Source organism: Orbicella franksi, chromosome 13 (genome assembly GCF_964199315.1).
Source record: "Orbicella franksi chromosome 13, jaOrbFran1.1, whole genome shotgun sequence".
Taxonomy (NCBI): Eukaryota; Metazoa; Cnidaria; class Anthozoa; order Scleractinia; family Merulinidae; genus Orbicella; species Orbicella franksi.
In genome coordinates this window covers 1496026-1519988 of record NC_138157.1, presented here as the reverse complement: position 1 = coordinate 1519988, position 23963 = coordinate 1496026, and the positions used below count along the sequence as shown (strand labels likewise).

The 23963-nt window shown below is 38.5% G+C and overlaps 4 protein-coding genes across 4 annotated transcripts; 3 read left to right on the top strand and 1 right to left on the bottom strand.

The window, feature by feature from the left end:
• The first annotated feature begins 61 nt into the window (after positions 1-61).
• Positions 62-7652, top strand: LOC145464778 (protein-L-histidine N-pros-methyltransferase-like). Its single transcript, XM_081448569.1, has 6 exons — positions 62-363; positions 2464-2603; positions 3592-3782; positions 4131-4340; positions 5179-5363; positions 6232-7652. The coding sequence occupies exons 2-6, from the start codon at positions 2505-2507 to the stop codon at positions 6438-6440; spliced, it is 894 nt and encodes a 297-aa protein (XP_081304695.1). The 5' UTR covers positions 62-363; positions 2464-2504; the 3' UTR covers positions 6441-7652.
• A 22-nt stretch (positions 7653-7674) lies between these two features.
• LOC145464775 (maltase 1-like) lies at positions 7675-9392 on the bottom strand. The gene has a single exon (XM_081448566.1). The coding sequence runs from the start codon at positions 9390-9392 to the stop codon at positions 7689-7691; it is 1704 nt and encodes a 567-aa protein (XP_081304692.1). The 3' UTR covers positions 7675-7688.
• A 259-nt stretch (positions 9393-9651) lies between these two features.
• LOC145464776 (uncharacterized) lies at positions 9652-16392 on the top strand. Its single transcript, XM_081448567.1, has 5 exons — positions 9652-9863; positions 11839-11973; positions 12555-12617; positions 12948-13037; positions 13700-16392. The coding sequence occupies exons 1-5, from the start codon at positions 9654-9656 to the stop codon at positions 14357-14359; spliced, it is 1158 nt and encodes a 385-aa protein (XP_081304693.1). The 5' UTR covers positions 9652-9653; the 3' UTR covers positions 14360-16392.
• A 2027-nt stretch (positions 16393-18419) lies between these two features.
• On the top strand, positions 18420-23945 carry LOC145465953 (uncharacterized). Its single transcript, XM_081449724.1, has 6 exons — positions 18420-19999; positions 20072-20299; positions 20501-20657; positions 20829-21211; positions 21422-21680; positions 22171-23945. Exons 1-6 carry the CDS (start codon positions 19643-19645, stop codon positions 23097-23099), a joined length of 2313 nt encoding a protein of 770 aa, XP_081305850.1. The 5' UTR covers positions 18420-19642; the 3' UTR covers positions 23100-23945.
• Positions 23946-23963: the final 18 nt, after the last annotated feature.

The following is a 23963-nucleotide window of genomic DNA, read 5'->3' as shown; positions in this document are numbered from 1 at the left end:
ACGTCAAACTGGGTAAGTCAGCGGATTTTCTCTGAGCTTTGTAACCGAGCCATATTGGTCGCCATATTAGACTTGGAACCTACGATCACGAACTCTGCTATCAAAGTTAAAGGGAGCTTTGTCTGAACTTAACAATAACCAGCGTACATCTTAGGACTTTGTTGCTTACGAAGGCCTACAGGTACGCACGTAGTTCTCTGTTTGGGAAAGCAACCATTGATAAAATTACGATGCTAGCTTGGTAACCGAGCCAGATTCCGTCGACCAACGGGACACAGCTCAGCTAATTGTAAACTTGATGGTGTTACTTTTAACTGTGGAGTAAAGTGCAAGGTACAGTGGTATTCAGCCTCTTCCTCTCAGGTAAGTTACAAAATCAGAAGAGATATGTTAACTTTCTATATTTTTTTGCCACCAGAATTCTTAAGCTTTGGTATGTCAACAGAACCTTCCCCCACAACTCGTACCCACTAAAAAAAAAAAACTTAAAATCTCTCCAAAAATATCATAATCGCTAGAATAAAAATTATTTAAAATCTGTCTTTCTTCTCTCTCACTTCTGATGAGAAAGTGGTAATGTTCATCTTTTTGTTTCAAAATAAGGGGACGAAATTAAAAGGCAACCTTGTTCATTAAATAGTCTAAACAAAATATATGTAATAATAATAATAACAATAACAATTTAATTATTTACTTTTACCTTGTAATATACCGATATTGACGTTGAAACCCAGGAGGGAGCCATTATGTAAACACTGTTGAAATAGGTTTTAATAGTTTATTTCTTTTACTTACTTTTACCTTGTATATACCTTATTTATAAAAAAAAAAAAAAGTAGTAGTAGTAGTAGTAGTAGTAGTATTAGCATTAGTTGTAGTAACCATGATATCATGACATATATGATATGACGATGATGATAATAAATTATTATTATTATTATTATTTTGATATTATTATTACTATTATAATTACCGAAAACTTAAGGAACAACAGAATTTCTGAATTTTTTACCAGATACATGTAAGATTCAAGTTTGTATGGAAAAGTGCTCAATAAAGTTTGCTTTTTAATTTTTAATTTAAAAAAAAAAAAATAATAACAATAATAATAATAATAATAATAATAATAATAATAATAATAATAATAATAAAGGGCATGGAGTAGAACAAGCTTACGCTTTAGCCTACTTCGGGAAATTGGACGCTCCCGCCCACCAGAGTCTGGGGTGGCACTTTTGGCAAGTGCCAGCAACCCTGCAGCCACCCTGCTCTGGGTTACGAGCACTAAAAACTGGCTATCCCCTAGTGCCCCAGGACCATGGTCTGGTCTCGGCCCTAAGGACTCTAAGCAAACATTACGTGAGGACGATAATAATAATAATAATAATAATAATAATAATAATAATAATAATAATAATAATAATTATAAACTAATATTTTAAGAGGAGGCCTCCAATCACCTAGAGGTGATTTTCAGGAGGAACACATTCTTGTCACACATGTGAACACATTCTCGTCCCCAGAGGCTGCGCTCCTTTTGGTCAGCACCAAGAATTGCGACCTCTGGCCGGGCCCAATTTTCTGAGCACGCACAGAGTATTTGTTTTGTATTCTTAGACAATCAGATTTGCCAGATTTGACAGGAAGTCCATGAATCGTGGACTTCCAGTGTCTCTGCACATCCTTAGAAAATCAGGTGTGGCCAGAGGCCGTGATTCTTGCTGCTGACCAAAAGGAGTGCGGTCTCTGGGGATGAGAATGATGTGAACATGGAGTTAGGTGTGGCATTATAGCAGGGTCACCAATGCACCAAGGGTTGGAGGCTCTAGTGCTAGCAGAGTTGCTTTGAACTTAGATAAGTCTAAATAAGTCTGGAAAGAGGAAGGCAGCTTCCCAACTTACCTAGGAAAGATTGAACTGGCTCTGCTAGCGTTAACTTATGTTAATGTTAATTTCCACACTGTTAATTAGGTTGCATGTTACTTTCCGCAACATTAATTACTATCATTTTCCCCCAAATCTGTGACACACTCCATTTGTTCTTGACACAGCCAAACAATAAATTTTATTCACGCACTTTACATTTCACATCAATCTTTTACATTAATAAAACATTTAGTCTACTTCAACTGAATTTTGTTTGTGTTCTCTGTCAGCTTTACAGTGTTCAAATAAATTTGTTCCTGTTCTCAGCAAATTCTGGGGTTTTTTTTCGGTGTAGCTGGTGCGTTAACCTCTCTCATTTTGAAATCTTACTCCCTCTCTCGCGTTAATTTCCATTATTGGGAAGCAAATTTACCTTCAATTCACGTTAATTTAAGTCACGTTAATTTCAAATACATTTATTAACAAGAGCATTAATTTCCTATAATAAGGTAAGCTCAAAATTGTTGAACACCTCTTATATAAACACGAGAGGATCAATTTGATGTTTGTAATTGCTGTAGTACTTTTCTTGAACAGTTTTACTATCTGTGAGAGAGGAGGTATATGGTCATAAATACATGTGGGCTAGTCAATATGTAAGAAGTAGAACCGGACGATTGTTACTAGAGAGACTTGCTTTTGATGACAACCAGGAACAAGAAATAGGCAAAGCGACAGTGAGTTGAGTGTTTAAAAGGTTATCATAATACATAAACCATTTTACAGTTATTTGCTCAATGACCTCAGGCCTTTGAATGGTAGTGAGGCTGGAAGTGACTTTGTTTTGATACAGACCTTGCTGTTTTTGTTGTGTAAAACAAGTTTGCACTTAAATGAGAAAAGCAGAGAGGTCTGTATCAAAGCAAGATGACACCTCCAGCCTCGCTTAAAATTGCCCATCTGTATAAACAAGGGGGAAGTAAATTGGAAGGGGGATGGTTGTGACCATTTCACACAAATTTCGTTCCCAAAATTCATGCAACACATTTATTTTTAGCTGCCTTTAACATTGTTTTTTTTTTTCATAAATTCATGAATCAAATGTATTTTAGTTGCTTTTGACACATCACACCCTACTTTTTGCCCTCATCTCATGTCAGGCAAGAGCCCTTTGCCACCCTCTTACATGTCTATCTCTTATGACTATCAGAAACGACCAAGGGGGATACCGAGAGGATGGTGTGAATAATGTTTTAGTGTGAATCATTGCTGGTGATTTTGGTATTTTTAGGGGCCCTCAAAAAAGGTGGAAAAATTTTATTCTCACAATCAAATTATGTAGTGTACCTCACTACATACCTGACTACAATACATACAGGACAAAACTTCAAAGTTCCAGCTTGGCCCTTTGGACAAGCAGCTTTCAAATTTTTCTTGTCCTGATCAAGTATTAGTTTACTGTTTATCTGATTTAGTTAGTGGATGACTTCCCTGGGCCCTTGTCCTTCAGGCAAGTGAGAATGAAAAAGTTACTTGCGTGGCGGGAAAATCTACTTTTCCCGGATGACTGGATGGCACTATTTTCAAGCCCTGTACATACACTTTTACCAGGATGATCTCTAGTAAACAGACTGCATATACTGGTCCTCCTGCTCTTAAACCAGTTGATTTCACCAAAAAAATGTTTCAATATGATTTAGTCATATCTTTTGCTATTCTTCTTAGTGGTACAGTTGTGAAAAATCAGAGCTATCAGATGAGTTACAGTCAAAGTTTGTTGAGAGCACACTGGATGAAGAGACTGAAGCTTTCCTGAATAACTGTCATCAAAAAGCTGATGCAGTGTTTTCACAGATTGGACACCTTTTATTTAAAGGATTCTTTGGTTTCTTCATGTCTGCAACTACAGCCAATGGGTAAGTTTTTTTTTTGAACGGGTTGTGTTAAAATGTTCACAACAAAAGTGGTGTCATTTTCTTTGTTATAACAATAATCTTCTAGCTGCTTGCAACAAAGATGTTCTTCAACAGATTGATGGTGCAGAATGGATGCAGTGGCTGCAAACTGTTTGTTACTTGGTTATGAGTTTCCATTTATATGTCACAATCAGCCAGCAACAATCATGTCCTTGATCTCTGTTTTATTGCATTAATCAGTATGGAAAAACAAACATTTCTGTGACAAAAGATGGAAATGGACACATGGCAAGACTTCCATTTCCTCACGCTATCTATGTACTGCTTTGTTTTTTGTTTGTTTTTTAGCATTTTGGACCGTGGATCAATGTTTGTGTTTTCCAATGCCCAGTTTCAAACAATAATGAGTGTGGATGAGTCATGGAAGACTGGCACACTGTTGGACTTGGGAGCTGGTGATGGCAAAGTAACCAGTGTTATTAAACATCACTTTGATGAAGTCTATGTTACAGAACAGTCTCCATCAATGAGGTGGCGGTTGAGTGGCAGAGGATTTAAGTAAGTCGTTCCTTGTAATCAAGCTTTCATTCTCGTGTGGAAAATTATTTAGTGACCATGACTTTTTTCTAATGGCATGGTGCTGTATTTTAATCCAGTAGTCATAGCTGATGTCAATCACTTTTCAACATGGGTATGCAATGTGTGCAAATTAGTGGTATACGTGGCCATAGCTCTTTCCTTGTGTTGTGCGCCTCTGTTACTTCATAAAAACTTACTAAAATTTGTCAATAGTTATTATTATCAATACTTACCAATAAATTAAAAGTGAAACAAATATAGCCTAAGCAGGATTCTTTTAAATAATTGATAAGATAAACAACCAGTTAGAGACACAACACAGATTTCTCCTGGGTAATGTGATGTTATGTTAACAGGCTGGACTCTGAAATGAGTTGTCAGGGTTCAAGCCCCAGCAGGGGTAATTGTGTTGTGTTCTAGGGCAAGACACTTTTCTCTCACTGTGCCTCTCCACCTAGGTGTATAAATGGGTACCAGCAAATTTAATGCTGGGAATAACCCTGTATCAGACTAGCATCCTGGTGAGAGTAGTAATATTTGTAGTTGCTAAATGATAAGGTATGGACTGACACAGACTTTTTACTTTTTACTTATCAGTAAAAGTGATAAAATAATGCCTTATCAGGATTCTTGTAAATAATTTCTCTTGGATAATGTGATTGTTGTTGAGGGGTAGTGTAGTATACTTGGTTTAGTGACTTCCTGAAAGAGGTAGCTATTTTCTTATACTAACTCATTAATATTAAGAATGATTGAGAATGACAAGCAGACAGTGAACACCACTAAAGAATTGAAATGTAAAATGTCTTCACACCAGATTGCTGGATGAAAGTGAGTGGATGAATGTTGACTTCAAATTTGATGTGATCTCCTGTCTGAACCTGCTGGATAGATGTGATAAGCCTCTGACACTGCTCAGAGACATTAAACAAACTCTATGTCCAGTAACTGGGCGACTGATTGTAGCAGTGGTTCTGCCATTTAAACCTTGTGTAGAATCAGGTTAGATTTGTTTGCCTCTTTCTTTATTTGTTTTGCTTTTCTCTTTTTGTTTCAGAGAACTAGTTTCCTTTGTGTCAAGATGTTACATTCAGTGGTTAGGAAGAAGGGTTAAATCATTATGCAATTAATTTTGTCAAGAGCTATGTTCAAACATTCTACATACAATCCTGACCAAAAGTGTTGGGACAATTTGCACTTTTGCTAACATATGGTCTTTCTGTTCACCTCCCCCTCCCCATCCCAAACACAATGTTGATGTTTATTCATCCAAAGTACATTTCGGGAGGCTTGGAAAATTGAATATATAATGACTAATCCGTCATCAGTTGGCATTTTGTCAAGTTTCTTTAAGGACTTTTGGCCAGAACTGTAGCTTGAGATAACTTACAGTAGTCATGGTGACACTTTCTAGAGAAATATATAGTGTGTCACGTAGAGTGGCATGGCTTAATTAGGCCATGGCTTAGGTAGAAACATAAAGCTATAGTAAACTGGATAGTTCTTTAGGAAACAGTAAAGGGAACTTGAGGAACAGTAAGCTGGTAATCTACATTTAAGAATGATTATGTAATGAATGAAGTGCATTCAAGGTATGGTTGCCTAGGAATTGTTAGCCTGTGTGGCAAGTGTCCCTGTATAAACAAAGTGCTCACCCTGAAATTCTCTGCTTTGTTGATTTTGTGGTCAGGCCCCAGTTTTCACATGGTCAGAATGTGTACCAAGCTCTGTCTTTGGCAATACAAGAATGCTTGCTACAGTGGCTAAGTATATTTTTGCCACTCTTGTGTTGTAAATCTTTTGAGGATTATCCAGAAAAGCATTTAGTACATTATTTAATATAATAAAGAAATTGAACGTCTTTCACCAGGTGCAAAGATGGTTCAGCCTAGTGAGCTTATAACTGTTAATGTCAGTTCTTGGGAGGAGCAGGTCCACAGTCTTGTTAAAGATGTTTTTGAGCCGTGTGGATTCACTGTTGAGTTATTTACCAGAGTTCCATATTTATGTGAGGGTGACTTGTATCGGGACTTTTATGTTCTGGATGATGCTCTGTTTGTGCTCAAGACAACTGAATGAGTCAAGGAAACCTCTTGTTTATTGAAGAAAAGCAAGTGAAATGATTTATATACACAGACACTGCTAATGGTTTAGATGTCCTGGTTGGTGGTTTATAAACAATGATTCAACAATGAAAAGATCTACATTCAAGAACTGTCTTCATCCACAAAACACTTTAGCTAGCTACAGCATATGGAGAGGTTTTAAATAGTAATCTGGTTGCTTTCTTTTCAGACTTGTAGCTTAACATATTATCAGCAATGAAAATGACATGAAGCAGAACAGATGGGGATTCTATATTGTATTAAGGATATATTGTATTTTTCTGAACACAGTTTTTGATACCTGTGTTTCATTCACCTTTTTCTCTAAAACCCTTGATCTCTTGGTCGCCAAAAATGGGAGCAAGCAAGTTAACAACACAAACTTTGGTTTTTTGATGGTTAAGCTGACGTGGGTGCCATTGCCATGGCAACATGAATAAATATAAACAGGCCTTTAAAATCGGTTTTGTTTATTTGTAGAAATCTAGTCATTAGATTTTCTCTATAATTTGCATGCAACAAGCTTGTAACGATTCTCACAAGTTAACACCATTTTGCTAATAATTTAACAGAGAGATCTTTAATTATCCCTTGCTGAAGGTTCACTGGAATATCTAGAATTTCCTTTGTTAAAGTTCAATTATTTTCAATACTCCAGTTACTTATTTCCTGAAGTATTTTCGTGCCAAATTTCGTGAAATTCTAATGAGTGGTCCTCGAGAAATAGGCGTATTTCCGAGAGTGCAATTTTTCATTCAATCACAATTTTTTTACTTACTACGCATGCGCTGCATTTAACTGGGTTATTTCACAAACAAAGCAAAAGTTGAGAATTGCTGGGTTCTTTGCCTGGTTACCTTTCCTAACATAGCTTTGTAATAAAAGACTAAAGCCATCAATACACTGCATTCAATTAAAGAGAAAAATAGCACAGATAGTGCAGGTGTTGAGTAAATGAAAGGATCGCTCTATTGACAGCATGTTTGGTTTTTGCAATCCTTGTGCACGCACTGAATTGCATCAGCAAAAGTGCACACAGAAACTGTGTTCGGCCACCTTAAGTGAACAAAAATACATTAAAAATCTAGTACACGGACAATCTGTTTTTTACTGGCCTAGAAAAATGCATGGCGCAAGTAATGATGTGCTATTAATATATTATTATTAATACATTACTTTCACAATTCCCCTCAGCCCAATGTGTTTATTTGATGCGAATTAGTTAATGTTTCTGTGACATTTTAATAACAAGAGCCTGCGCTTTATGGAGTGTGATTCTATCAAACTGCATGCTGGTTCCTTTCATATTCATTTCACTGTCAATTTCCACAATTCCTGAACCCGAGATACCATTTAACGCCCCCCTCCAACTCTCATGTCCAAAGTTTATTACTATGAGAAACTTGCAATGCCGTTCTGATCTTGTGTAGGCAAGGATCGAAGTATCCACCTGAACAACTTTAAAGCTGAGTCCTTTGAAGCATTTAGATGTTGACCTTAACCTCATAAGCTCCCGATACAGGTGTAGCATGGAGGTTGGATCTAATTTCTGTGCATCAACATTGACTGTTTTGAAATTCTTTGCAACTGGTAACCACAGCTGTGGCCCTGATGAAAACCCAGCATGTCTTTCACTACACCACTGCATGGGTGACCTCTGGGGGTCTCGGAAATCTTTGCAGCTTTTTAGAGGGACTTTTGCATCTGTCATTCCAATTTCCTCCCCATAATAAGTGACTGCAGTTCCAGGCAGGGTAAGAAGGAGTACATTCAATGCACGACAGTATTCTGGGCCAACCTTACTACCTATTCTGGGTACATCATGGTTTCCCAGGACCCAATTTGGCCATTTACCCCTGGGGAGTGCAGCAAGGTACTCTGAGATCACTTGGTACACATCCTCTGCAGTTTTGGATTCATCTAATCCCAACAACCCAAAGTTGAAAGGGAAGTCAAACTCGTTCTTTCTTCCACCATAGTACTTGATAACATCTGGGAGGTCTGCCATGATTTCACCAATTAAAATTCTGTAGGAGTCTTTGTACTTATCAAGAAGTGCTCTCCACTCTTGTACAATTTTGTGATTATTATCTAAGTTTTTGGTGTAGATGTGTTCCAAGTGATCATGCTGAGGATGTGAAGGGTTGTATTCAGACTTGGTGGGTTCATCTCGAAATTTAGAATCTTCAACAAGATGAGGAACTGCGTCCACTCTAAACCCATCCACACCACGATCCAGCCAAAAGATAAGAACCTCACTGAGAGCTTGACGCACCTCAATATTTCTTAGGTTGAGGTCTGGCTGTTCAGAGCAAAACTGATGCAGGTAGTACTGTCCTGTTTTAGCATCATAGCTCCATGCACTTCCACCAAACACGCTGACCCAGTTATTTGGTGGTCCACCCCCTGGGGCTGGGTCCAACCACACGAACCAGTCTCGTTTAGGACTTTGTCTACTGGAGCGACTTTCCAGGAACCAGGGGTGCTGATCTGAGGTGTGATTAGGTACGAAGTCTAGGATGAGTTTCATGCCTCTTGCATGGGTCTCCTTAAGAAGCTCATCAAAGTCGTTCAGATTTCCAAACAGGGAATCAATGTCTTTGAAGTCTGACACATCATAGCCGTTATCTACCATGGGCGATTTAAAAATTGGGCTCAAGTAAAGAATCTTAATTCCTAGGAATTCAAAGTAGTCGAGCCTGTTCATAATTCCCCGCAAATCACCATTTCCATCGCCACTAGAGTCTTGGAAAGAGCGAGGATATATGTGATAAATCACGTTTTCTTTCCACCATTTCTTTCGTTCTTCCTGCTCCTTTCTTTCTTTGTATTCCTTCCAGACAGTAAATATCACCACATTAACAAAAACCGCAGCCAAAAAGGCTGCAATAATAGACCCAAAGCCACCAAACTCGTCGACACCCATTTTAGACGTGTAATGTGTGAAATTCTTCCAGGCGCTAAGCGTAGCCCCGTTGGTGAAGAGGGAACTGGAACCTATTACAAAAGATGCAAATGAGTGGTTCCTTGCCGACGAATAAACAACTTCGTAACTGTTATGATACTTAATGCTATGAAAAAGCGGGAAGTTAAACTACTTTCTCACTTCATTTGTGTTTCTGTATTAGAGAATTGAAAGGATTTGAAAACATTCTTGCGATTAAGCCAACTGTTCAAGGCGAAGACGATGTCCACTAAAGCAGAACGGAGAGCGACCTACGAGAATAGAGTGGACCAAGATGGACGGTTGACAGGAAAACACATAAAAACTCTGCTACACCTTCAAGATTTACACTCTGAAAACGATCTCTTAAAAGCCAGAATTGCTGAACTGGAGCTACAGCAGGCAAAAGCTGCAAGATGTGATCTTCTGGAGCGAGAAGTGGAGAAATTACGGGTAAGATAGAGTGTGTTTTTTTTAAAGAACTCTGAACTGCCATCTGCATAATCACACAGTCGCTGTCCGCTTCTTCAGACATCTTTTAAAATCTGGTTACCGGGTACAAGACTGGCTATTATTGGTGTGTTTGGATACACGAATAAAGAATCGGTTATAAATATTGCCCTGTGTGAAACATAATCTCTAAAATCGAAAGAATATGGGTTTTATACAATATCAACTGCGCGTCATGCATCGGTGAATCCAACCTACACGCACGTATAGCAGCACTGGAAGCCAGAGAGCTGCGTAATTAACACCTGCTTTTTCTTATCAACATTAGTATATTAAGGTCACAAGTAACTCATCAAGTTAAAATATTTCGTACTAAGTTGTTATGTGCTATTCCCAATAAAGCTTAAAAATGAAAAAAATGGGTTGAAATAGAACTAAAATGTGTTGAAGCCTGTTTTTAATACCATAGCCCAGGGGGAAGGTTGTACTCTGCCTTCATATTATTAGGGGAAATAAGATTTGAGTACGAGTATGACTTTCCAGTTCTTGTTTGCAAGCTTCACATTGTCACATCACATACCCATCTCATCCAAGAGCTACCCTCTCTACCCAAAACATGAAGAGCGAGCTTGGGGCTCTGGAAACGTCACTGGTTTGAATCAATCTCATACTCATAGTCCAGTCTAGAGGTCCCTAATATGACTGGCTAGCTCAGAGATCAACCAAGATGACACAAATTCTGGACTGTGATTGCCTACCTGACTGGGCAAGATGGGACTGTCTGGTCTGCTCAGCATCACTTGCTCTGCGCAATAAAAAAATTGTGTTCTTTGTGTCAGATGCAATAAATCCTTTATTGACCAAACTTGTTTGGTCAAGATGGCTAGATCTTGTCCTTATTCTTTTTGGAGGAGTTGGGCTGCATCTTGGTCCATGAACATACAAAAAAGAATAGGGCCAAAAACCAGCCATTGTGTCACCTCACAAAGTTGAGATGTTATGATCTGGTAATTTGGGTCACAGATACTTGCCCCTTTTGTTATGACATAATTTTCAGGTAGACCAGAATAGTTTTTGGAACAGAGCAACAATTTAGACTTGGTCTATCAGGAGCATTTAAACTTCATATCTTGAGCCTTGTGAGACAGGAGCATGGTACATGCTCTTGTACATGTAATCTTGAGATCAACTTTTTTTTAGCATGATTAATGACTCCCAGATGTCAATTTGATAAGAGAATCCTGCCATGGTGTGTTGTCTAAACTGCTGTCTCAGTACGTTTTGGTAATTTGGCCATTTTACTGTGATTCTCAGTATCCCAGTCAGATCTAATATCAACTCATTCCAGTATTTGTTAGTAATTAGCATTTTTAATTTACCAGTTGACTAAATTTGTTTACCATTGTTTAATTTAGTAGATTAGAAGTTTATCTCAAGTGTGACTGCAATAAATGCCTTGTTTACACTGCTCTGTACCAAATTACACAGAACTGTCTATCTGCAAAGAGTACTTAATTGATTAGAGACTTGTATAATCTTGAGAGCTAAGAAAAAATTCAACTGTTCCCGTAACTTTAGGATCTTCTTCATTTGATAGCTCTTACTATAAAATTACAAACTAACTGTAATTTAATTCTTCTTTTAAAATGACTGAGCATTTCATTTTTTAACTTAATATTAAATCTAATCAGATTGAAAAAAAGCAAAAATGTCTGTCTTCATCCAACTTTTTTTTAATTTCAAAAAGTAACAAATCAGGATTACCACTGTTAGTCTCTTGTTGATTTAAAGCTGATAGCATGTACTACAAGAACTGAATTAAAACAGCTAAAAAAATCTCTCAGCTAAAGGTTTTATTTCCATTCAGCTTTTTTTACTCTTCCAAACTTCCATAATTTCATGTTATATGTTACTGGAAATCACGTTTTTCTATAACATTGTGAATAATTGTGACAGAATGTTTTCTTTTTGTCTTTAGGGTGATTTGTCAAAATGTCAAGAGCTTCATCAGATTGCAAATGACACAAAGGAAAAACTACAGCAAATGCAAAAGGACTGCTTAATGAAGATTGATGAAAACTGCACTGCTTTGACAGAGAAACACAAGATTGAGGTACAGTGTAACACATTGATTCAAGTAGGGGGATATAAGGATGCAAAACAATTTCTTCAATAATGCAATAATAATAATAATAATAATAATAATAATAATAATAATGCAATTTACAGTTGAGCCTCAATTAATTGTGACCTCTCTTTAATGCCTTTCTCCTTTTACTGGGTTTTTTCATCCCAACAAAGCACTAATCCCTGTAAAGGTCTGGAGTTGACAACAAAATTGTGTTTTCTCCAATTATTCTTATATTTCTTCACATCTCTGATACACAGATTTTCCAATTTTAGAGCCTTATTTGATGGATCTATAGGTCCCTACAAGGCTCAATGTTTAATAGGTTCTTTGATGGGAGCCTGAGTGACTGATAGAATGTACTGGCCTTTCCAAGCTAAATTACGTAATTTCTGGCCTATCTTTATGAAAATAATGTTGATCAATAAGAACTGAGTATGTAAACTTGCCATCAACTCAAGACTCCATTGAAAACCCTCATCATAATTTTTTACTATGAGGTTGACTGTATTTTGGTTGATAAGATTAACCTTTAATATTATGGGTTTAACATTGTTTCTTAACAGATTATGAGAATTGTGTCAGAGAAACTTGAAGCAGAAAACAGCTGGGTATTGGAAAAGCAACAGGTAGATACAATACAATTTTACAATGTGATGTAAATCTTAAGTTAGCATATAACCACATGTATGTATGTTGATCATCATACTGAGTTTTAAATTTAAAAAAATTACCAATAACTTGCAAATTGAGAAAAGTATTATCTCATCAAAAGTCATTACATCCTGAGCATCAAAATGATTATTGTTTTAATTATTTATTTGTTTTTGTTTTATTTCCTTTGAACCATGGTTTCTGATGGTTTTAAACTATCAGAATACAACTTAGAAAACTATACTATGCAATTTTATCCAAACTCAGGACAGTGAATTAATCCAATTTTTTTCCATCTATGACAGTTCATAGAAAAGAATGAAGGTCTTCTCAAGAGAAACAAAATTCTTAAAGAACAACTTGAGTGTTTGGAAAGAACAGGAAGTGATGCTGCAGTAAGTGAGAACAAATTAGACAACTTGACTATGAAAAGCACCACTTGGGAAGAATTACTACGACGTCTACATTGACCTGCCCTTTTATTAATAGTTTGCAAGTAATTTAACCATCTTACATTTTACTGTGAGACATATATTACTGGTTATTGTTTTACCCTTATTCTTTCATGCCACTATTACTGTATGATAGACTGTATGCTAGACATTTTGCAGACTAACATGTGGATACTACATAGGATTGTCTTGGCCAAGAGAACATCCAAACTCTCCCAGATTTTTGGGTTTAACCACCACCCTATTATTGTGCCTCTGGAAATTGCAGTATAGTTTTAAACGTTCCTTTTGAAACCTCGGCTTTTACAATAACCATCAGAATTTCAAGTTATTTTCCATGGGGTGTCTGGAAGTGAACAAATATCTTGTTGGTGGAGTATAAAGGCATCGAGTCTGTAATACAAAAGATTGACCACGAGGTGGATTCAACTGAGTTTGTTAGATTGAAAGACTAGTTCCTATATAAACTTTTATACACGTATCTATACCAATATATATTAATCAGTCAAGATATGAACCAGAGCTCGAGAGTGGGTAGTTAAATTTATTGCAGAACAAAGTTTACAAGAGTTTTTTTCATAACAGACATGAATTATATATTTCAGAAATTGAGCTCAGCTCTTCAAGAGGCAAAAGCGACTATTGAATCCCTTAAACAAAACTGTGAACAGTTAAAACAAGAGAAGAGTATCCTAGAAAAGAGTGTGCGGGATTTCAGCATGGAAAATGAGTCTCTGTCAACAGAGGTGGACAGCTTGAAATCTAGGATAGCGGTTCTGGAAATGCAGTCAAAATTGGCCAAGGCTTCTAAAGCTGAGGAGCAGGATCAAGCGATGGAAATTGCTAACCTAAAAGAACTTATTCAAGAACTTGAAGGGAAAAATGAAACCTTAACAGAAGAGATTGATAAACTGGACAAAGAGAACAAACTTTTGGAATTCAATCTTCAAGATTCCGCTCAAACCTTGAAACACATGTACAAAGAGAGAGACTTGCTCAAAAACAGGATCACAGGACTTCTCAATGAGATAGCAGCTCTAAAATCGCAGACACCAGAGAAGCACACTTTTGTAGACTTTGTTCACCTCAAGCGGGATTACAATGCATTGAAAGAGGAACATGAGAAACTTCTCAAACGACGAAGCTCAAAAACCAACGTGTTACCAACTCTTAAAGCCACTGACAGTACTCTTGTTACACGAGCATCCAGTGGTGGAACTGTCAGGAGTACAGCAGCAGTGGGGAGGGTGGGTAGTTTTTGCTAATCTGGATTATAGGACCACTCCTCTGTCACCGTCCTTCGCCCCCACCACTGCAAACCTGATGTCATTCTGGTAACCTGGAAAGTTTCAGTGAAGGATGGTTATACAATGGCGTTATCATCATCGATTATTGATCTACTGGACACACGGCTCGAGGTTTCGATGGCTGATGATAAGTCATGAAAAGCACAGTTCTAATCAACTATTGAAGTTGATCAGAAATCAAGAGCTTGAAGTCAGTTGTATAAGAATAGCTTTCTTGTAAAAATCACCCACTTTATTTTGATTATCGAAACTGGCTCTCATTTAGTTTAATTATCATTGGTTCCTTGAAAACATATAAATTGTTAAGGGTATACTATAGATAAGAACTTCCAGCCTGTGTTGGTTATCCTCGAGAAATGCGGTAAATATGTATAAAAATTAGAACTTTGCACTGGAATCTGAGATGTTTTAGTCCTAGGGGCGCGGTTGTTCATATAGCAGTTACGACGGAGACTGCGAGGACAACGCCTAGTGAGAAATAAAGTGATGTTTTACTCAGGCTGTATTTTACTTACAGACCTCGCAAATTTCTAGATATCTTCAGTCTTTTTACCTGGGGGTTGGGGTACTCCCCAAAGTTTGTTCTTGGGGTGTGCAGCCCGAACCTTAAATCTGTTCGCCATTTCAGACCAAAATCTGTGATCAGTTTTCCATACCCATTTCAGACCTGAGCGAATCGATACCCCATTTCAGACCTCTAAAACAAGCTGTAAGGAAGCTCAAAACTACGCGGTGAAATTGAAAGTAAATCACCCATGCTCGAATCGATAGAAAAAAGTTCTATGGAGCAACACTAGCCAAACAACAGCAACAGAATAACTCTATTTAATCAATAATGGCAAAATCAGAGGAAACAACTGCTCGCACTTTCCCTTTGTGAGATGTTAATCGCGGTAATAGTCAAAAACCCAGGGAAAAACCCAGTCTTCTCACCATAAAGTTACCACAACTTCAATGCCCCGCACTCTAAAATTATTTGGGGGTTTCAACCAATAGTCTTATTTAGACCACTTGACAGTTTTCTGTACTTGCTAACCGATTTTAAAAATCATTTTGCTTTAATTTACTAGTTTAAGCTTAAGCCCCCGGGGCAAGAAAGGGACGAAGCATACAAGCATAATATAAAAATCGCTATGTTCACTAACAAATTTTACACATGAAGAGGCTGGTAAGGAGAGAAGGAAGCTCCAAAGCTTAACACGGCTGCTCATAATGGTTACAATTCCTTTGGATACCCCTCTGTTCGTCTTGTGTCAGAAGGAGAGAGGAAACTAAAAAAACCATATGTTACCTTCGAGTTTAAAGTTCAATCAGTTCGGTAGTTAGAAACCAGCCATATAACACCGGTCAATATTGCTTGCATCAACAAATTTCTTAATGTTCTCTTAGAATTGTTTTATTTTGAGCGAGGTAGAATTCAAAGTAGTTTGTTCAAAATTGACTCTATTCGTATATAATTTCTGATTTCACGAAAATCTGAACAACTGAACATGAAGGTCGGTAAACAGTAGCCACAATGCAATTGTAACTCAAATCTGCCTTAATGTCTGAAATTCCAACTAAATATTTTGATATTATAGCTCACCCTAGAATGTACTAGAAATCAGTCCTAAAGTAAAGGACACAAGTGTGGCTGCATAACATCTCAACACAGTGTCTTCCAAAGTAAAACCGCAGAAAAACGACTAAACTAAGTCCAGTTGAAAACCTCACGAGCAGTAAGTTCAGAGTTTGTGTCCAAACAAACAAACAAATTCCTGCAAGGGAAAATAATAAAAATGCTCATGGAATATCATTGACGCCAGTTTTTAAAGCTGTTGAGATATATTAATTCGAGATCTATTTACCCTCAGCAACGCGGAGCATTAGAGCAATGGGCAATATGAAACAGTAAAGAACTCAGAGCAACGTCGTTCTCGGCAACGAGAACACCACCAAACAAAACGTTCAATGAGAAAAACAATGGCGATGCACGTGCGTGATAAATCTTTGTACATTTCTTAGCCGTCCTCTGCGCAACAACAACGTGAAATGACCAACGACGGTGGCTAATTTTTCGTATATTTATTTGGAATTAAACGCTGGCGTGACACATTTGACTGGAGCACGTTCTGAGACCAATAGGCGCAATGAACAGATCTAGACAATGGCGAAATTCGAAGGTAAAATATAAATTCATTTTTTACTAGGCGTTTTCCTCTGGGTCGCCGTCGTCATTGCTTAAGCTCTTTAGTTACAAAAACGACGAACGAGGGAGCCAGTAAATTAACTTACTTCTGAAATGTGGTATTGGGTTAGAAACTTTCAAACCTACAGTTCCGATGTGCTTGGCTAAACGAGCTTGGTAACTCGCTATTCCGAACGTTTGACACTCTCCCAGTGTTCAACAATCTCTGTACTGTGTGCACGTAATACCTTCTCAATAAAATGGCTATACTAAACCGCTAAACTGCAGAAAAGGGTAGTTGTAAACGAAGCGAAAAGCTAATAAGAACTTGAAAAGAGAAAACGAAAACGTATACTTATACGCGAGGAGAAGTGCATCGACGAAGATGCTAGTTCAACTTTACATCACAGGGCGCTCTCTAAAACTAAAATGAACGGGATGTCCTTTGAGACTTCGTTATATACACGATTAAAATTCATAGCACCTGCTAGAACAGTGTTATGCTGTATCAGAATATTTCATTGGGATTTCTGTGCCTCAAACAACAGAGAGCATACAATAATATCGATAAAAAAATCTCGGGTAAAGCACGTACTCATTCGTAATCATGGAATGTTACAGGTCCTTCAAATGAAATTCGTTGAATAGTTTTCAAGGAGTCTGTTGTGATTTAACCTAAAACCCGAAGGAGAAACTGTACATCCGTCCTCGGGAGCTTGAAATTTATCACCGCGTTTTAAATGCCCGACGTGTCTTATTCTAAGTTGTGTTGGCTTTTTACGGAGCCAAGCCCTGTGAACTGAAGTTGTCAGGTGTTGGCCAAGATAGGTAAGCAAGGCGTGCTCGGACTATTCGGTGACAACATTGCGACTGTAATACGATGGGAAGAAAATTGTGTAAAAGCCACGATTTAAATACATATCAAATGTAATTCTGATAAATTATTTAACATCAATTTCGTTTAAATTTCAAACATGATTTGTTTCCCATAACCTGCAAGGATTTGAGTTAGAGACAAAACTAGATGGCCAGAACACTGCTGAACAGTTTCAGTTCATTGTTCTTGTGATCAGCAATTGACACACAATTTCAAGATTTCCATTTTTTTAAGCTGCCTTTTGTCCATATCTCCTGATCGGTAGAACTATTCCGTCTTTATCACGGGCACCCAACGGAACATTTCGGTAAAATATCTGTTCGGATGGAAGGTTGCCTAAGAATTTCGGAATTTTTCGCTGAGCGATGCTCTAGACTTTTCGACTTTTTTCGGAAAGCTATAAGGTTCCCTAGAATTTTCGGAATTGACGAGCTCACCTTTTATAATGTCCCATAATTTTTGGACGGTTTTCTTTTTTGTTCGCTAAAATTTTCGTCTTTCGTAATTATTCTACAAGCTGCTAAAAAATTCGGTGAGCATCAGATCGAGGTCATCAGGAACGTACATAAACCTGATGAATGAGCACCCCTGTCTTCATCCGATGGAAAATTTCGTGTCACCAAAAATAATGAACGGTTTACTAAACTTAGTTCTAATTCAAGAGCGAACTTCGGCACAACTACTGACTCATGCAAGTCTGCTGTGGTTAAGTAACCCAGCAGTACAAAACATACTTGCATTATAACAATATTTTTTTTCTGCTGATAAGCACGTAACTGATGATTTGGAGCAATGTAATCGTCCCCAAGGACACAATAATTTGATATTTACTTTCTCCTTGGCCCTTTAGTTTTTTTTTTCTTCAGTTTTTCTTATTTTAAAAAACCATTAACCACAACGCAGATTTTTCCTCGCCGTTTCCTTTCTTTAAAAAATCATGTAGAGTTTTGATCATTCGAGAATTCGTCGAGTATTTAGAACCTCAGTACTCAACATTCGAATCTCTTCACTACAGCTGTCTTATGTTTAGGTAAAGAATTTGTCATATTAGTCATTAGGAAGTTCGGCCGTATCATTCGTTGGAAGAGCGTTCGAAGAGAAATTGACGTCACAGCTGTAACTTCAACCTTGTGATGGTGCAGCCTCGTGGAATCTCGTTTTCGTGTCTGGTGAGACACGAGGCGTCCCTCGACGCTGCACAACTGCCGCGCATGCCCAGATTGGTATGCTGCTTCGCTTCGCAATGAAGGCACAACTTTTATGTTTTTTGTTGTCCATTTCCGACCTGCTGTGCTTAATATTTCTGGTTACTGACATGTAAACATATTTAACTGTTACAGAACAGTTTGTATCATTTCTTAGTACATCGTATATGGTCGTTTATTTACACCGAGTCTGATCAAATTACAAGGGTATAGGATAGCCTTGTAATTGTAAAATGTTCTAAACTAGTGCAGTAAGACCAGCTTAAAAATCTCTTGTAGATAAAAACGTGAAAATCTTCATTCCACACTCCCGGTGCAAGTTTGTCGTTAGGTGTCCCTGAGATAGAACCAGAATCCGCCTTCTAAAAATAAAAGAATCAGTGTCGAAGCGTCTTGTAATTATCAGCGTTTAGTTGACACATTTTGCAAAGATATATCGTATACAAATTAAGGTAGACTTAAAGGCTTGTGTGCGATTTACGCTCAACACTAATGTGTACACACCTTTTTTTAGTACTCGCACCAGAATTCGGACACAATGGCCGTGCTTGGGTACAGTGTCAAGCTCTCTCTAGGCAGTTCTCGGGTTAAAGCAAATTTCTATATTTTGGTATTGCATGTCACCCTTGTCTAAAAAGGGCGGTGATTACATCACACAACCTGACAACAAATTAGACAACACCACCAAGTAAAAGGTACTTTGGATTTTTTATGGCCACAAGCGTTTGGCCGCCATCACACAAAATTCATTTCACGCATGGCTGCACGATTTCGGGAACCTGAGAATCAGTGAAACACACTGACGCTGTTGTTTCACTGATTCTATCCCACATCAGTTAAAAACAGAACAACCAGAATGGAAAGATAACGAAGCTTAGAAAAGACTGCTCCACCTCACGGGACCCGATCTAGCATCCATCACTTAGTGACATCGTCAATTATTTTTAATGCCGTCCTTTTGGACGAAGAGTTCAACTAATCTTCAGTTTTAAATGTGTTTGCCCTATTCCTGGATTTTGGTTTTAATGTTTTTCGTTGCCACCTGTTGTTCTCGCATCGATGGTTTTTGGTTTTTCTCCTGTCCCCATGGCAACGGCAAGGGGCAGGCTGGTGACATTTGTTCCGCTTTCTGTCGCTGCCATCCCTTGAACACCTGCGAGGCGGGAGTACAGAAATGTGCGGCTCCCGGAGTGTATGGAGACCGCTGTCATGTCACAAGGCCGTGCGCCAGTGGATTCAGTTGCCATCCGGGAGTTCAGAAATGTTTCCACGTGCCTCGTCTTCATGGTGAGCCCTGCGTGGCCGGGTATGATTGTGGAAGTGGTCTCTCTTGTGAACCAGGCGTTCAGGTCAGTTGACTTAATTTGAAAACGACCATTTCTGTTTAGTTTAGCCTAACTGATAGTTGGACTTCTTTTCAGCTTTGCTTCCATCATCCTCGTCGATACGAAGAGCCGTGTTCTGCGGGATTTTCTTGTGCCCCAGGTCTAAGCTGCCAACCGGGCTATCAGAAGTGCTTGCATCATCCGAGAAGGGAAAATGAGCGCTGTTCTGCGGGATACGCATGCGCTGATGGACTAGTGTGTAGGTTGTGTGACAAACCATATGCCACCTGTCAAATGTCACGTGTACCTGCTTTTACAGAACAGGTAAAGAGTTATCTCTGGAGAATATTCCTTTCCTTAAAAATGAAACATTATCTTTGGCATTCAGCCGTTTCATTGACTGATTTAGGCATGATTTAGGAAATGGGCGCTTTTTTAGGTTTGTTGAAAAGGTTAATCATTCTAAGGAGAGAATTTAAGCGATAAGAAAAATATACTCATCGATTGACTGCTACTGCTGTTTAGGATTATGACAGGCCCTTCAACAAAGTGGCGTTTCTTGTTACCCATAATTCCTTCTCCAACTCGCCAAACTTTGCTGTATGGGCCCGCAATCAACGATTCAGCGTCAGTCAGCAGCTCAAGGATGGTGCGCGCGGACTTATGTTAGACATATACCCAGGTAAGCTAGATAAATGACTTTATTTTGTACTGTAACTTTTTGTGAGATTAAATTTACGGTATTTTTTCAACATTTCTGGCCTTGACCAGCACCAAACTGGAGTGAAAATTGGAATGTCTCCCCAGGCGCAACCACAATTCAAATAATATGCTCAGTTTCACTTCTCTCTAGGGTGGGGAGCAGCAGAGGTTCGTCTCTGTCACGCTTCTTGTTTCTGGAGTGGTTCGTCAAATCTTCTGGACACGCTGATTGAAATCAGGAAATTCCTTGAAAGTAACAGGCATGAAGTTATCACCATCATCTTTGAGGACTACTTAAAAAATCCTACAATTCTGAAACGAGTATTTGACCAAGCGAGAATTTCTCCTTACGTGCTGCTAAAGGACAGTTATGGCGATGGGTTCCATGATTGGCCCACGCTAAGAGACATGCGCAGATTGGGTCGATTGGTGGTGTTCAACAACAATGGTCTCAGTGGTTTTCCTTATACGGAGTCCAATATGTGGCATTACGTCAGAGAGAACCGTTATGGCAGCCCGGGGCAAAACGTGAAGGTAGAGTATATTATGTCTGCTGTGTTCACAAAGGTAACAGGCGCACAAGTTGAATGAAAACATTTGTCTCTGCAAAGAGGAACATAATTCCTTTTTCACTGATAACCAGCTATCAGGATAACAGTTGAAATTTATGTAAATGTTTGTTTCATTTGTATTGTACATCCTTATACATCACGTCAAGTAATCGCTGAGGTTTTCTTTCCCAAGAAATGTGTTGATCGCGCAGAATCCCGTTGGAACGCTGTCTGGAATGACCGCTGGAGCCTGGTTCTAGTAAACTGGTTCAGTACAGCGGCTAACCCTCTTCAGCCATGCCTGAATTCGTATAAGGAAATCAGAGAGAAACTGACTACATGCCACGACAAGTTTGGATTATGGGCAAATTTTATAGCGGTTAATTTCTACACCGCGGGCTCCGGAGGTGGAGCTTTTCAAGCTGTCAGATGGCTTAACGACATGCTTAAACGTAGGTGTAGACAATAACCTCATTGCTAGCTGCATTCGTCAATTTTGTATTACGGAGGAGGTCCTATCGGCCCTTGTTTTTATGCTCCTACTCTCCTGTTGTTACCAGCGAGAAGCCTGGTGTGAATGCTGATGCGATGTTTAAATTTCTTGCATGGTTACAAGCATCGTGAACAAGTTAGGAAAATAGGCTGCTATGAGTACCGTGAAAGTGAAGAAATATGAAAAACGTTTCCTTTGATCAACATAAGAGTAGACTTTATAGTACAAAAGATGGTTGGGCTGAGTATAATATATCAGAAACAAATCATCTAAAATAAACATAACAAAGTTACAAAACCCTAACTGGCTCAAGGCAAACCAATTGGTTAGTCACAAGGGAGGCCGACTGGTTGAACTCGGGGCGTGACCGCTTAGGAATTGAGATTTGTCCTATGTTGAGACCATGTTTCCACTCAACCCGATTTATTTGTTTGTACTTTTGTTTTTAGGGGACAAGCAGGTCGTCAAAGAAAGAAAAGCATCAATTATTCCATTTCCTTCAACTGACATTGTCAGTGATTGGAATGTAACCAGTCAGCACCGTCCATTGGAACCCATTGAAAAGCAGAACACAGTAGACGGGGTTGGCTACGGTAGAGGCTTCCACGATCTCTCAGATATAATCTCCCACATATTGAAACATCACCGCAAAAGTTGGGTCAAGGAAAAGAACTCATTCCAAAAATTGGGGAGCACTTCTAATGCAAGTGCACTTGGTGTACTTGCTCATACTGCTTTACCAAGTCAATTCAGTCAAAGAAACAAACATAGAAAAGTCCAAATAAGCCATCACGTAAACCAGGCAATTTTGCCAGATTTTGAAAGACATGACACAATCCCAATAAGCCATGACCAGTTTAGTGAACACAAATCTAAGAAAATACACAATTTGAAAAAGTTATCGCAATGGGAAGTTTCTAGGTCAAGAAATAACAGCTCGCATTTTAAGAAAGGAATCACGCACTTTATTCACTTAGTAAAGTCATCAAAATTAACAAACAGACTATCAAAGAATCGTCTATCACTTTCCACCAAGTCATTAAGAGATGAAAGAAGAAAAATACCAAAAGGAAGATTTCGAACATCAAGTGGACTTCGGAAAGTATCTGGGCGTGTACTCAAAGAAACAGTTACCAAGGCAACACAAGAACCTTATCTGCCTACTGCTCGGTTATCACCGCGCACTCACAGACACAACACAATCGGCGCACGAATAAGTCCTACCACAAAGTTACGCAATCTTCGGAGACAGTTAGCCCGGCTCAAAGTCAAACTAAACAGGTATCTTCACCCGGGTAAAAAAAAATTCCCAAACTTCATGTCGCCTGCCAAAAACACAGATTCGGGAAACAGAGGTCAGCGTAGAAAAATTGTCTGAGTTTAGGTTCGACACCGAAAACAAGAAAGAAGTGAGCTTTTACAAGCTCTCAGTTTGTGTACGCCTCATCACGTACGAATTAACGAAAAATATGAGCACGCTTGCTTAATTCCTCTGTTCCTCGCAGCCTGAAAGCGTGGAAGGTTGGGGAACAAGTACCGCTCGGAGATTTTAGGTTGAAGAAGCTGAAAACGGACTCCACGAGTGAAAACCCGCAAGGCAAAAAGATAGTTTAGAGGGCTCTGACCCGGTTAGTGTAAGCTCGTGAATTTAGTAATAAAATTCAGTTTTGATGTAATAAAAGCAAATCTTAATGGCTATTACAAGCCTTTTTTGTTCATTATTATTACTTTGATCCCTATCTCAACCCGCGTTCTCTTTTCGTTTCACCGAAGTTTATGATATACGTCAATTAGAAGAAAGGGAATTATAGAAAATAAGATCATTTTTTTTTGGAATTTATTGTTCACGAATTTGCGGCAAAACCCAAGAGTGACAATCAGACAAGTAAATTACAGGTTCAGGGAGTCTGGAGAATGACAAACCACGCCCTGCATAGAGGAAACTGAGAAAACAGGATGAATAAATCATGACAAATATTTAGTGATCCTATCAAGGGACAAATTGTACAAATGAACTATGTGGAAACGAAGTCTCATTTGTTAAATAAAACTCTTCTCGTTTTAGTTTTGCGGAGAAAGTTTGTTAATATAAAAGTGGCGTGGAAACTTCGTTAGGAGGTGATGGCGTGACAGCGTGACTCATGAGTGACTGATGGTGTTCGGAACCTGCTCTTCTCTTCTGCGTCCACCCACCTCCTTTGACGTTCAGGATACATTTTCTGTTCATAAAGAAGAAGTATTA

Excerpts from the sequence above, each read along its gene's own strand:
- LOC145464778 (XM_081448569.1), top strand. The coding sequence starts at position 2,505 with ATGTGGGCTAGTCAATATGTAAGAAGTAGAACCGGACGATTGTTACTA. Across the intron at positions 4,341-5,178 it reads TTGAGTGGCAGAGGATTTAA|ATTGCTGGATGAAAGTGAGT; the intron begins GTAAGTCGTTCC and ends TCTTCACACCAG. Across the intron at positions 5,364-6,231 it reads TAAACCTTGTGTAGAATCAG|GTGCAAAGATGGTTCAGCCT; the intron begins GTTAGATTTGTT and ends GTCTTTCACCAG.
- LOC145464775 (XM_081448566.1), bottom strand. The coding sequence starts at position 9,392 with ATGGGTGTCGACGAGTTTGGTGGCTTTGGGTCTATTATTGCAGCCTTT.
- LOC145464776 (XM_081448567.1), top strand. The coding sequence starts at position 9,654 with ATGTCCACTAAAGCAGAACGGAGAGCGACCTACGAGAATAGAGTGGAC. Across the intron at positions 9,864-11,838 it reads GAGAAGTGGAGAAATTACGG|GGTGATTTGTCAAAATGTCA; the intron begins GTAAGATAGAGT and ends TTTTGTCTTTAG. Across the intron at positions 13,038-13,699 it reads GAACAGGAAGTGATGCTGCA|AAATTGAGCTCAGCTCTTCA; the intron begins GTAAGTGAGAAC and ends TATATATTTCAG.
- LOC145465953 (XM_081449724.1), top strand. The coding sequence starts at position 19,643 with ATGTGTTTGCCCTATTCCTGGATTTTGGTTTTAATGTTTTTCGTTGCC. Across the intron at positions 21,212-21,421 it reads GCCCGGGGCAAAACGTGAAG|AAATGTGTTGATCGCGCAGA; the intron begins GTAGAGTATATT and ends TTCTTTCCCAAG. Across the intron at positions 21,681-22,170 it reads GCTTAACGACATGCTTAAAC|GGGACAAGCAGGTCGTCAAA; the intron begins GTAGGTGTAGAC and ends TTTTGTTTTTAG.